This window comes from Phyllostomus hastatus, unplaced genomic scaffold, assembly GCF_019186645.2.
Source record: "Phyllostomus hastatus isolate PE091 unplaced genomic scaffold, TTU_PhHast_1.1 phas_contig_449, whole genome shotgun sequence".
Taxonomy (NCBI): Eukaryota; Metazoa; Chordata; class Mammalia; order Chiroptera; family Phyllostomidae; genus Phyllostomus; species Phyllostomus hastatus.
In genome coordinates, this window is record NW_025333882.1 from 1,003,800 (window position 1) to 1,018,614 (window position 14,815).

Sequence of the window (14,815 nt, forward strand, 5' to 3'; positions counted from 1 at the left end):
ACTATCTTCCATTACCCCATGAAGTATTCTAGCATTCTCTCCTTGTGTATCTGAATTCCCACTTGAGCAGTAAAAAGATGGTTTCTCCCAACCAGCATCCATTTACTTGTTTAATTTCAACATACATGTATAGTAGTACTAGAATTATTAACCCCTGTCCTCAAGTGAAACTATTGTAAAGTAACTAGAACACAGTGCCATGCCCTCACATGAAACAACTAGAATGCAGTGCTGTGGTCAGTTCTTTTGGTCTTTAGTTTACAGTTGTTTGCCTTAAAGACTCCATTTATATCTAGACTTGCCTTAGTAAGCACTTCCTCCCTCCATTAGTGAGGTGGTAGCACACTTTCATAATATAGTTTATACTGTTTATCACACTATGCTTTTCTTTTTGGAACCCTTAACTTCCTAAATCACTCTTTTAAATTTGCATACAGTAAGGTTTGCTCTTTGTTTTATAAAATTCTATAGATTTTGACAAATGCAAAATATCATGTATCCACTATAGAATTATCATAAAGAATCCTTTTATTGCCCCATAAATCCCCTGTCCTTCACCTATTCAACCTTCCCTTTCTCAACCTTAATCCTGGCAACTACTAATAGTTTTATTGTCTCTATAGTAGTGCCTTTCCAGAAAGTCATATAAATGGAATTGGAGGATCCATACTTTTCAAAGTAGCTTCAGTTACTTAGTAATATACAACTGTAGTTTCTCTATGTCTTTTTGCAATTGGGTATTTCATTTTTTATTGCTAAATGATATTTTATTGTGTAGATGTAGCATAGGTTTTTGTTTCTTTGTTTATTCAATTTACCTACTGAAGAACATTTTGGTTACCTCCAGTTTTGAGCAATAATTAATAAACTTTGCATTCATATAAACATAAATTTTAAAATACTCAAATAACTATCTAGGAGTGCAATTCCTAGACCATGTGTTAATACTATGTTTAACTTTGTAAGAAACTACCAAACTTCTTTTTGAGTCCCCACCAGCAAAGAATGAGAATTCCTCTAGATGAAAATCCTTGCTGGCATTTGGTACTATAATATTTTGGATGTTAGCTATTCTAAGACATGTGTAATATTATCTTATTGTTTCAGTCTGAAACCTGTGATAGTAAATGACAAGACCTTCTTTCTATATGATTAATTGACAAATGTATATTCTTTAATAAGATGTTTGCTCAAATTTTTTGGTTAGTTTTTAATTGTGTTGCTTATTTGTCTTGTTGAATGTTAAGAGCTCTTAGCATATTTTGGAAATAGTCCTTTATAAGATATAAGTTTTCTAGCATTTTCTTCCCATATGTGGCTTGTCTTATCATTACTTCAACAGTGCCTTTAGTAAAGAAGTTTTAAATTTTATTTTATTTTTAAATTATACTTTATTGATTATGCTATTATAGTTGTCCTGATTTTTTTTCCTTTGCCACCTCCACTCAGCTCCATACCCCCTTGTTACAGTCTACAGGGGGTTCCTCCCCACCTATCTGGGTTTGTTTTGCCCACCGCCTGAGGAAAGATGTCTCTTAAAACCAGAGATCAATGAAAAGGAAAGGAATTTATTATTCATTTGAAATAACACAAACTAAAGTTCCCCACAAATGCACACAGTCCTCCCAGCACCCTACACATGGCAAAAGGGAGCATTTCCAAAGCCTTGTGGTCCTGACTCTCACCCAAGCCTCATGGTCCCAACCAAGACACCAAAGCCACATGGTCCTAAACAGATGTGTGGTCCCAAAAAGAGAGATCCCCAATGGCTGCTGTGCCTTCATTTAAATCCCAGTGCTAATCTTCCTCTGCAGCCCCATTTCTGGCTCCTCTCACAATTGGCTGCAGCTGCCCGCATTCTGAGCAGAAGTGGCCCTGTGGTGTGGAGCCTATTACAAATCCCTATTTGGGGCTCCCATCTTGGCTGCATCCTGTTACACTGTGCCCTCAGGCAATCCCCATACCCTTGTCCTTGTCCACAGGTCATACTCATAAGTTCTTTGGCTACTCTATTTCCTATACAGTACTTTATATCCCCATGGCTATTCTGTAACCACCTATTTGTACTTCTTAATCCCCTCACCAATTCACTCACTACTCCACACCCTCACATATCTAGCAACCATCAAAAACACTCTCTGTATCCATGATTCTGTCTCTGTTCTGATTTCCTTCATTTGCTTTTTAGATTCAATTGTTGATAGATGTGCATTTATTGCCATTTTATTGTTCATAGTTTTTACCTTTTTCTTAAGTAGGTCCATTTAATATTTCATGTAATAATGGTTTGGTGATGATGAACTTCTTTATTTTTTTATTATATGGGAAGCTGTTTATCTGCCTTTGATTCTAAATGATAGCTTTGCTAGGTAGAGCAATCTTGGCTATAGATCCTACTTTTCATGACTTGGAATATTTCTTGCCAACCCTTTCTAGCCTGCAAAGTTTTTTTGGACGAATCAGTTGACAGTCTTGTGGGAACTCCCCTGTAGGTAACTAACTGATTTTCTCATGCCGCTTTTAAGATTCCCTCTTTACCTTTAACCTTTGGTATTTTACTTACAATGTGTCTTGAAGTGGGCCTCTTTGAATCCATCTTTTTTGGAACTCTCTGTGCTTCCTGGACTTGGATATCTGTTTCCTTCACCAAATTAGGGAAGTTTTCTTTCTTGTTTTTAAAATACATGTTATTAATTATGCTATGACAGGTGTCCTATTTTCCTCCATTATTCCCACCCAACCTGTGCACCCCTTCCCACCCACATTTCCCCTTTTTAGTTCACGTCTATGGGTTGTACATATAAATTCTTTGGCTTCTACACTTCCTATACTATTCTTAAGCTCCCCCTGTCTATTCTCTACCTACCATTTATGCTACTTATTCCCTTTACCTTTTCCCCCATTCTCTCCCCACCCTGTACCCACTGATAACCCTCCATGTGATCCCCATTGATTCTGTTCCTGTTCTGGTTGTTTGCTTAGTTAGTTTGTTTGTTTTTTAGGCTCAATTGTTGATAGTTGTGAGTTTGTTGTCATTTTACTGTTCATAGTTTTTGATCTTCTTATTTTCCTTAGATAAGTCCCTTTAATGTTCCATATAATAAGGGCTTGGTGATAATGAACTTCTTTAACTTGACCTTATCTGGGAAGCTCTTTATCTGCCCTTCCATTCTAAATGATAGCTTTGCTGGACAGAATAATCTTAGATATAGGTCCTTGTCTTTTATGACTTGGAATAATTCTTGCCCATAAGGTCTCTTTTGAGAAATCAGCTGACAGTCTCATGGGAACTCCTTTGTAGGTAACTGTCTACTTTTCTCTTGCTGCTTTTAAGATTCTCTCCTTATCTTTCAGCTTGGCTAATGTAATTATGATGTGCCTTGGCATATGCTTCCTTGAGTCCAATTTTTTTGGGACTCTCTGAGCTTCCTGGACTTTCCAGAAGTCTATTTCCTTTGCAAGATTAGGGAAGTTCTCCTTTATTATTTTTTCAAAGAAGTTTTCAATTTCTTGCTCTTCCTCTCCTCCTTCTGGCACACCTATGATTTGGATGTTGGAATGTTTAAAGTTGTCCCAGAAGTCCCTAAGCTTCTCCTCATTTTTTTTTAAATTCTTGATTCTTCATTCTCTTTAGGTTGAATGTTTATTTCTTCCTTCTGGTCCAAACCATTGATTTGAATTCTGGTTTCCTTCCTGTCACTGTTGATTCCCCGAGCATTTTCCTTTATTTCAGTTTTCATAGCCTTCACTTTTTCCTCTATTTTTCTACCATACTCAACAATTTCTGTGAGCATCCTGATTACCAGTGTTTTGAATTCTGGTATTCTCTTCATCATTTTGTTGTATATTTTCTGGAGATTTGACCTGTTCTTTCATTTGGGCCATTTTTTTTTGTCTTGGTGTGCTTGTTTTATAGTAATCAGTGGAGCCTTAGGTATTTGCCAGGGTGGTGCAACCCAGTCACTGTGTTGTAGCAATGTATTTGGGGGAGGGTTCCAAGAGGGAACAATGCTGCTTTCTGGGCTCTCGGCCAGCTTTCAGTCACTTCCCCCACTCCATACAAGGAGATTGGGCCCTTCTAATGCTGATTCAAAGGTGACTGGTTTGTGTATGTTCTAGGAGCCTGTGGGTCTCTCCAATGAACTCTCCTGTGAGGCTGGAAGTTTCTCCCGCTGCCACAACCCCCACAGGTTTATACAGTCAGAGGTTTTGAGGTTTTATTTCCTTGTGCCAGAACCCTGGTTTGCGTGGTCTGTCTCATTCCCCAGGTGTTCTTCCTGGTTCATCCCCACACAAGTGTGGGGTCACCTGCTCCATCAGCTGCAGCCTCGCCTGGTCTACAAACTGCCACCTTGCTGCAAGTCCTCTCTACCTCAGCTGCCTGTCTCTGCCCCTCCCACCAGTCTGAATGAATATTTCTTCTTTAACTCCTTGGTTGTTGGGGCTTCCATACCATTCAATTTTTTGTCCATTCTGGTTGTTTTTTTTTTGTTTGTTTTTAAATTTGTTGTCTTTATTTTGGTTGTGGGAGGAGGCACAGTGTATCTACCTATGCCTCCATTTTGGCCAGAAGTCTAGAAGTTTTCTTTCATTATTTTTTCAAATATATTTCCAATTTCTTGCTCTTTCTCTTTTCCTTCTGGCACCCCATGATGCAACTGTTAAAAGGCTTAAAGTTGTCCCAGAGGCTGCTTACACTATATTCATTTTGTCTTCTTTTTTTCCTTTGCTTATTCTGATCGTTTATTTTGCTGTGGAGGTCCTCACTAAGCTTCTTGAGCATCCTTAAAAACAGTGTTTTGAACTCTGTATCTGATAGATTGCTTACCTCAATTTTGTTTAGGTCTTTTTCTGGAGTTTTCATCTGTTCTTTCATTCGAGCCATGTTTCTTTGTCTCCTTATGTGGGCTACCTCCCTGTGTTTGTTCCTGTGTTTAAGGTAGAGCTGCTATGACTCCCTGTCTTGGTAGTGTGGCCTAATGTAGTAGGTGTCCTGTCGGGTCCAGTGGCACAGCATCCCCTATCACCCAAGTTGGGTACTTGTGCTTCAGTATTTGTGTGGACTGAGTACACCCTCCTCTTATAGTTGAGCTTTGATTGCTGTTCACAGGTCAATGGGAGGGATTTACCCAAGCCAGTCAGCTGCTAGGACTGGCTGTGAACACTGACCACCAACCTCTGCCATCCAGGGAAGAGCAGCTATGCAGCAGAGGGGTGTTAGTGCTCCAGTGTGATCTGTAGCTGTCCACAGGGTGGAGCAGGCTATGGAATTTCCTGCGTGGTGCAGGCCAAGGTCAGCTGCCACCTGTATACTGCCCAGGGCCACTCTGCGAGCTAAGCTATCTGAGATGAATGCTGCTTGTGCTGGGTTTGGAGGTTAATAGTTGATGCCAATCTGTGTACCTAGGCTGGCTGCTGCAAGTGCCAGGCCTGGGACCACTTAGCAAGAGGTACAAGAGCTGTGTGCTGGTGGCTTACTAAAGCCAGCTGTTGCTTGTTTGATAGAATTTAGGAAGTTGTGAAGCATGAGCCAAACCAGCTCTTTCTATCTTAGGTGGGCCTGTAATTTGAGTGGGATAAAGCCTCAGGGGATCTCCAAGGTGGGGCAAACAGTGTTAGCCAGGCTGATGGTGTTTCAGATATGGCACCAGCTACCAGAACTTTCAGTGCCTCCCTGTATGCCACCGGTGCTTTTCAAGCTGCTACCCTGGTGCTATAGTTCAAAGCGAGGGAGTCTGTGTAAGTTCCTTGTGGGTTTTTTAAGGGGAACTGCTTGGGACTCCAGAACTTTCTTCCACTGACTCAATCCGCACTGGTTTTGCAGCCAAAAGTTATGGGGACTTATCCTCCTGGCACTGGAACCCTGGGCTGTGGGTCCAGGGACTCCTAGCTCCTGAGGTATTCCTTTTAAATATTCATCCACCACACATGGATGTGGAAGCAGACTGCTTCACATCTCTGCTTTCCTACCAGTCTGGATGGATGTGGATCTTTTTAAAGATTTTATTTATTTTCATTTTAGAGAGAGGGTAAGGAAGGGAGAAAAAAAGGGTGAGAAACATCAATGTGCAAGAGATACATGGGCTCGTTGCCTACAGCATGCCCCCAACTGGGGAACCTGGGTCATAACCCAGGCATGTGCTCTGACTGGGAATTGAACATATGACATTTTGGTTTGCAGCACCTTGCTCAACTCACAGAGCCACACCAGTCAGGGCTGGATGTGGTTTCTTTAATATTGTAGTTGTCATGCTTCCATTCTTCTTGATTTCTGACAGTTCTAAATGATGGTTGTTTTATATTTTAATTGTAATTTGATATGGTTGTGTGAGGAGGTGAGCCATGTATACTTATACTGCCATCCTCTCTGACTTTCTCAGAACTTTTTAATTTTAATTTATCCTAAAATCAATTTTCTCTTTTTTTATGAACCATTTTTGGATATTATACCTAAAATCTCATTGCCAACCAAAAGCCATATAAATTTTACCCTATGTTTTCTTTAGAAAGCTTTATAATATTACCTTTTATCTCTAGATCTTTTATATAGTTTGCGTTAATTTTTGTGTAAGACATAATAACTAGGTCTAGATTCCTTTCTTTGTTTATTTTATATCTAAAGACTATCCTGTTTTTCTTCATTAAATTATCTTTATTCCTTTGTCAAAGATCAGTTGACTATCTCTCCATATATATTTTTTTATTTTTCATTCTATTTTGGGGTTGTTTTATTTATTGATATATGTGTTTAGTCTTAAAAAAAAACTCAGGCTATTTGATTACTGTATCTTTATAGTAAGTCTTGTGTCAGGTATCCTGAGTCCTCCAACTTTGTTCTTCCAATTCATTATTGTGTTGGCTACCATGGGTGTTTTGGCTTTCCAGATAAACTTTAGCACCAGTTTGTTGATAATCACAAATAGCTTGTTGGGAATTTTTTAAGATTGAGCTGATTCTATAGATCAAGTTGGGAAGAACTGACATTTTAGAAATATTGAGTTTTCTAATTCATGAGTATGGAATATCTTTACATTTATTTTGATCATCTTTGATTTTTTTCTAGTTTTGTAGTTTTCCAAATATAAATATTCACTTTGTTAGATTTATGCTTAAGTAACCTTTTTTAGTGTGATATTATAAATAGCATTCTTAGTTTCTAATTCTAGTATCTCATACACAACAGAACAATTGACTTTTGTATACAAAAAGTCTTCACTTAACATCACTGATAGAAACTATAAGTTTAAGTGAAACAATGTATAACAAAATCAATTTTATCATAAGCTAAATGATATAAAAAAGTAAAGTTCCTGTGGCATATTTCTGGTCACAAAAACATCACAAAACTTCTAAAAAAAGACCCAAAACACTTCTGAAATTAATCATTTAAATAAATGTAAGCTATGAATACAAAGAAGCAATAAATTCTTTTTCAAGCTTCATTCTTATTCCAGCTCTGGGTCATGGTGGGTGGAGCTTATCCCAGCAGCTCAGGGACCAGTGTGGGAATGCCATTTCATCACAGTTTGCACACTCACAAACACACACTCACTCATATTGGAACAATTTAGACACATCAATTCACTTACCATGCATGTTGTATCTGGGACATGGAAGGAAACTGGAGTACCCAGAGATAACAATGGAAAAACCCTGAAAACTCCACACAGACTATATCTCCAGCTAGTAATTGATTTTTTTCTCATTAACGTATAATGAAACATCTAATGAAATGATATTCTAGGACTCACTGTATTAAGCTTGTCTCCTCTTACTTTGTGATAATTACTTATTAGTTATATGATAATTTTATTGATTCTTTGGAACTGTCTACATAGACAAAAGACAAAGACAATTTTATATTTTCCTCTTTAATCTGTATGCTTTTTGTTTTATTTTCTTGCCATTTTGCACTAGGTATGACAGTGCGAAGGAACATTCTTGCTTTGTTCCAATCTTGGAGGGAAAACATTCAATTGCTCACAACCCCCTCCCTGTTTACTACCTTGCACCTTGATGTTTTAGTTTCTTTGTTTCTTTGATCATAATTCACCATCTCTTCCAGGGCTGTTTATAACAGAAAAGACAGTGGGAATCAGAGATACATTCATTTAATCATGATTTGGATTTTAGTAAAGTTGATTTATATCCTTTGCATTTGTCTTCTCATTCTAAATTAGAAAAAAATATTGCCTATGACAGTGAGCTGGTGTGATGATTATACATGAAAATGTTTGAAGAAACTTTATTGAACACCTAATTTTGATTTAGGGCATATGCTACATACTTGGAATACAGCTGTGAATAACACATAGGATTAGCTCTCTGAAAACTGTAGTGGAAAATAAATTAAGGAAATAGAATATTTTAACATATAATTGTATGTCCAATGAGAACTATAAGTTTACAGAGTAGCTGTAATAATTAGAAGCTACCACCATTATTATTGATTTAAAGTTTCTTTACTCTTCCTGGGTTATCAAACAGAGCTAATGGCATTCCCTAGCTCTTTTACTACATTTTTTTCATTTCTATCAAATAAAATTAATAAATACATTTCTCCATTTGATGATCTCTCTAGATTCTGCATTGTCCTCATTTCTTTCTTTTTACATATGTATCTCAAAAATGTTTATGCCTTGGATATATAATACCTACATTTTTTTTGTTTGATAACATGGATATTTTAGTTCTCATATAGTTTGTATAGTATAGAGAGAACTTCAAATATAAGATAATATTCTAGAGAGCAGTTAGAATTATATTTTTAGATCAAGCAGGTTAAATAATTAAAGTAAGCTTTTTCATAAGATTAATTCTGATTATCCTGGCATGCAGCACATTATTACATAGTCCAAAATTATTTAGGACTTCATCCTTTACATTTTGTAACAAATAGGAAGATTAAATAAATATATTTATTTATGTGAGTTTATCTGAACACCCGCCTTAATTTTGTGTTTTAAATAATAAAATAATTGATAATACCATGGTTTTCCAAAATAAAGTACTTTGTTACTAGGCAACAGTTTTTTGATGCTGAAGAAAATATGTTAACTATATATAAATATAACTAAATATAAACCAGCTTTTTAATATTCTCTGACTTATGAGGTGAACAGCTGAAATAATTTATTAGCATTTTGGAGGGTGAAGGACAGAAACACCAAATATGGAGAGGTAGAAAGGTGACAGAGATCATAAGTAACAAGAATATAATTGGGGAGACTATCAGCAAGGTGCTACATTGAGAACAGTTACTTGTCTCTTTATTCTTCTTGCTGCCTGTGGTAACCAATTTAATATTTTGGCTTTAAAGCAAGATGTAATTTGTCTTGCCTGTCTGTCTTAACTTTCTCAATAGTAAGCTAATGAAGCAATAGTATATAGTGGTGGTAGCTGGGGTTTGCATATATATGTGTGTGTGCTCATGTTATTAAAAAATATCAAAATAAGTGCTGCTTCTGAGACTTTCCAAAGTTTCTCCTGACTATTCACTCTCTCCAAACTCCTGTCTAAATCAGTAATTTTGTATTGGATTTGGAATATGTTCTTAATTTTCTCCACCAAAGATTGGAAAGCAGTCTTGTAGAGAGTGAATAAAGGCATTGCAGGGACCGTTGACCACCCCAGAATGCTTGTTCCTTCAAAGAAAAGCAGTGTTTCAGCACATATATGGCTACTTGATAGAATTTACCCACCAGGTGGCCCTCTGGGCTAATGATTGCTATGAAAAGTATCAGAAAAATTTAGGTGGTGGTATTTGCTAATTAAAATTAATTTACTTTGAAATTTTTATTTTAAGACAGTTATGTGAGCTTCTGAGCTAAGTTCATCATTGGTTTTAATTCTGTTTTAAGGAATTAAGTATTTATTCCATACAGAAAAGGAATTAAGAAAATAGCTCTGCCCTCCAAGAACATCACTTTAGTTTGATGGGCACTATTGTGAAAGTAGTTTGACTCTCTGTTTTGTAAGAATGAAGATAGTCAATTAGTTCTTCAAACCCTGAGTCTGAGTCTTCCAGTATTTGAGCTACTCTGTGAGGTAAATATTGGGACATGAGATGGAAAATCTTATTTAGATATTTATGGAATTATTAAGTAAAAAATTCTGTCTAGAATTGTAGATTGTATGTGTGTTAGTTGATTAAGTTTCTACTATATGCCAAGGTCCTTCACAAATATTAATCCTCAAAACAAAACCATTACTGTATATTATTTATTATGATTTTACAGATTTGGAAATGAAGACACAGAGGGCTTAGTTAATTTGTCAAATACTTTAAATTGTAAATATTTGAATCATTAATAGAGCCTCTGACTTTAATTCCAAAATTGTTTGTATTGTACAAGTTTCCTTTAATTAATCTTTTAATGGAAAATAATAAAAATTAATTAATTTAACAGGTTGACTTTGTTTAGTCAATAAAAGTACACTTCCAAAAATATTTAATTTATTTTAAATTAACTTTTCCATATTTATAATGCATGTGTTCAACTTTTTTTGCTTTTGTGCATGCAGGTATGTTTATTTATAAATTTTGCAATATAAATTTTAAAACAATGCATCTTCTCATACTTGTGACACCACCAATGAAAAACAATATGAGTCTGTTTACAAATTTTAAAAGAAAGTTTATAGTGTTATTTAATATAGCATTCAATATGATGTCGTATGTTTTAAGTCACTTTGCATAAGTTGTACAGCATCTATAAACTCATTTGCATAAACATAAGTTTAATGTGGGCTTGAAAACATGATTAGATGACTGGTTACAAGAGTAAAATTTTAAATGCTTTTAAAATAGACCAAATTAGCACATGTTCAAAAAGAATAAAATTTATATTATTAAATGCTACTCATTGGCATTAATATTTTTTAATATATAACAGTCTCCAACTAATAAGGCTTATTTTAAATTAAAAATAAATAACAGTTAATAAACCTTAATTTCTTGTATGACAATCATGTTCTTTAAGCATTGCTTTGTTTTTATTTATGAAATATAAATATTTGGTTAAAATTAAGGTAGTGTGTAACTTCTCAAATTGATGGCATTCATGCTGTTTTAAAATATTTAAAAAGAGACACTAGAGGCACACATTTTTTCAAATTTTCTCCTGGTTCTTTTCAAATGATGTTATATGTATTCCATACAGCCCCTCTAAAACCAGGGAATAAAAGAGAAAATTCATCTATAAAAAAGAGAGGAGCACTTGGATTTGGAAATAGAAAATATAGGAATAGAAATGCAAATAGATTAGGCATTTGTAAAATGCAGGAAAAAGATGACAAATGTCTGTAGCAGGTACAAGGGGAAAAAAGTGGTGTCTCACATCTTTATGGATAGGAAAAATTTCAAGAAGATAAGTTATAAACAAATGGAGAAGCTTGCAAATAAAAGCTTTTAGCCTTTCTGCATGGTTCCAGAATATGCATTATGTAGAGATCAGTACCCTAAAACAGAGTATTATCAATTTAATACTTGAGATTAAAAAATTTGGTAAAATGTGGCTCCTTGTGGTTTTTTTTTAATTTTCATATACCAATGATTGAATTATTGTTTCCAATGTGGGAGGAAAAGGAATTGGTTTTGAAAAGTGATAATTCCATTATCTTTATTAGTTAGATGTAAAACACTTGAAAGAATAAAAGGAAAGCAATTATTTTGAACCAGGTTTATTTGCACTAGCAATCCCAGAAATACACATGAATCATTTATGTGCTGGGAGAGCAGCCTCCAAGCTATGCTCTCAAATCTCCACAAACATATGACTTGTAGTGATCGAGATAAGAACTTAGTTGAAAGATAATATTTATCATTGACATTGAGTTACTTTGATGTAACTAGAACCTCATCATTTCTTAGGCAACAAGAATACGTAATATGAAAATGAGAAAAGATTTAAAAGCTGATTCCAAAATATGTCCAAAAAATCATTGAAAGGAATTAATTTTACAAGGTTAGCTGTTTAATAGCACTGCAGTCATTTTATCTTGTCAAATAAATTATTAATGTTTAATTTTAAAATTATAAAACACTCCATTTATTGCCATATTTGGAGCCTCTATATATTTAAGAGTAAAAACAAAACTTAAAGGAGGAATATGTTGTGCAACTACAGTTTTATAAAAAGCTAACCACTTAAAATCCTGTCTTGCAGGAAAGAACCGTGACCATTAGAAGACAAACTGTAGGAGGATTTGGATTAAGCATAAAGGTAGCCAGTCTTTCTAGTCTATTCTTACAAAAGGCATACTATATTGCTGCATTGTTTATGTATTTTAATTTTGGGAATATTAATAATTAGACAAGCATGACTGTGACTCCTTAATATCTGGACTGAGATGTAAGCTAAGTAGGTCCTCATAGACCCTTGGTCACTTTTGGATTTAGAAATTTTACAAAAGTATTTGGGAATTTTAACTCATCTGGCATTGAATAATACTAATTAATTATCTTTTGTACCTGCTTTCATTTAAATTAACAAGTATGGTGTTTGAGTGTGCATATCATCTTTTAACCAAACAGTAGGAAATACTGACCTGTTGGTGAATGTAAACAGAACAAGTTCTGTCTAATGAAGTCTTATGTAAGTTAAGTATTAATTGTATTATTTATATCTTTTTCTTTTGTTTAGTCTTCATTTTTATTTAAGAAAAGAGTAAAATCTCGTGTTACATTGCCAAATATATAGGATAGGTTTGAAGTTTAGCATTCAGGTTATTATAAAAACTATCATCTTTTTATTTCCATTTATTAGAATTTTCCTCAAAATTTATTTTAATTATTCATATTTTATTGTATTTTCTCCATTACTACTTATCTCCCTTATACCTTCTTCCACCTCCACCCACTTCCCCTCAAAAAAATATCACCACACTGATGGTCTTTTCTTTCTGTTGTTGACTATTAAAGATGTACTACACCTGCAATTTATCATCTTGAAGACAAACAGAAATTTTAAAATGATGGGAAATTATATAAATATTGGGAAAGTTAACTCAATGACTTTAAAATACTTTTTAGAAACCTACATTTTTAAGCAGATAATTGAAATTTATATTGACCTTGATGGGTGGGCTAGGCATTTTGCTTTTGTAAGGTGAAAATCATACACCTGAAGCATATGTTTCGTGAAATTTTAATACAGCTCAAGTTATATATGCTTGAAAATTAGAACTCAAAGTTTAGTGGCTCTAAACTATGGCTCTAGTTGATGTTATAAAAATGTCTCAGAAAACTGATCAATGTGGAATACTATTATGCAGCCAAGTAATAAAAATATTACTATATAAGTGTTAATTTTAAAATATACTTGTACTTCATCTGTCATCAACTAAGACCAGGGAGACACAGAGAACAAATTATAAGATTTAAGTATGGAGATGATGTTGTGGCAATTCTAAGGTTCAATAGACAGGTTCTTATTTGTTTGCTTTTGTCTTTTACCACAATAATTATTGAGAATGCTGTCAAGATTTTAACGGTATGACTTAGGAAGTCCATGAGGAGACCACAAAAACTGAGTGTGAATAAAGTTCAACAGTGAAAGTAGGTTTCATTTTAGATATGCATTTTTATCTAACCTGCATTGACTCTAATTCTGAGAGTGGAGCAAAAAATGTTATTCCTTTTTTCAATTTCAATTTATAATTTAAACCTAATAAGATGTTGTTATTTAGTTTTAGTAAATTACCACATTTTAACCTGGCCAGTTTTTAAGTATCAAGAATTCTGCCAAAAGAATAATTTCAGCTTAATGATTTCATTATTTCAATGCAAGTAAAACTTTAGACACGTAAAAAATACAGTAATTTTCAAAATTCCATGTATGTATGTTGCTTTCAAAATATTGGCCATAAAAGTAGCACTTGATCTGTGATTGTTGCCATGTTTTAGGAAGTTAAACAAAAAGGAAATTATCTTTTAAAAAATTTATGACATACAAGCAAACCAGAAATATAAGCATCAATAGATTTATTTAGAATATTACTTATTTATTGTGAAGCTAAATGACTAATATTAGACCTTTCCACTTTGGTTTTCTCAGTACTTGCCACTGATCTTTGCTTTTCTATTTTCTTCTTTTAAATTTTAGTTTTAATCCTCACTTAAGGATATGTTCATTGACTTCAGAGACTGAGAAATATTGACGTGAGCACTAACTGGCATGGCTCAGTTGGTTGGGCATCATCCTGTAAACCAATAGATAGCCAGTTCGATTCCTGGTCAGGAAACGCGCCTGGGGACCCATTTCAGTCTATAGGACAGTGCTCCAACCAAGTGAACCACACTCTACTTTAAAAAATTTATTCTGTTACTGTATTTCTTTATTTTGAACTATTTTATTCTGTTATTATATTTCAAAATATGATTACTTCTTTATTTAAAATAGCAATGTTATTGTACAAATCCTTCTTCCTTTTATCTTGTCACAGGTAAATTAGAAAAAATACTGGGTTTATCTATTTGCACTATTTTCTTTAGATCTGAGAATCTAAAATATGTGTGTTATATACTTTGATATACTTCATAATATTAAAAGTTTTATATTATACAACTTTATATAATATTTTATGTTATAAACTACATATATGAAATGAACAGCTTAAGAAATTTTTTTAATCCAGAGTTAATATTTTAGTGTTGATCATTTATCTATTTGTTGCTGACTAATTTCAATTAGCAATAACTATGCACATGAAGATATATATTTTATTCTTATTTGGTGCAGTTAAGTAATCACTGCTGGCACACACTGGAGGTTTTGTAGTGAAGATTATTATTTAAAATCTCAAATATCTCAGC

General features: G+C 34.2%; 1 protein-coding gene across 1 annotated transcript in view; it reads left to right on the plus strand.

The window, feature by feature from the left end:
* Nucleotides 1-14,815, plus strand: part of SNTG1 (syntrophin gamma 1) — a 782,410-nt gene that overhangs the window by 445,990 nt on the left and 321,605 nt on the right. Inside the window, exon 6 of the mRNA XM_045845038.1 lies at nucleotides 12,168-12,224. Within this exon, the coding sequence (XP_045700994.1) occupies nucleotides 12,168-12,224 (57 nt within the window). The remainder of the gene's footprint in view (nucleotides 1-12,167; nucleotides 12,225-14,815) is intronic.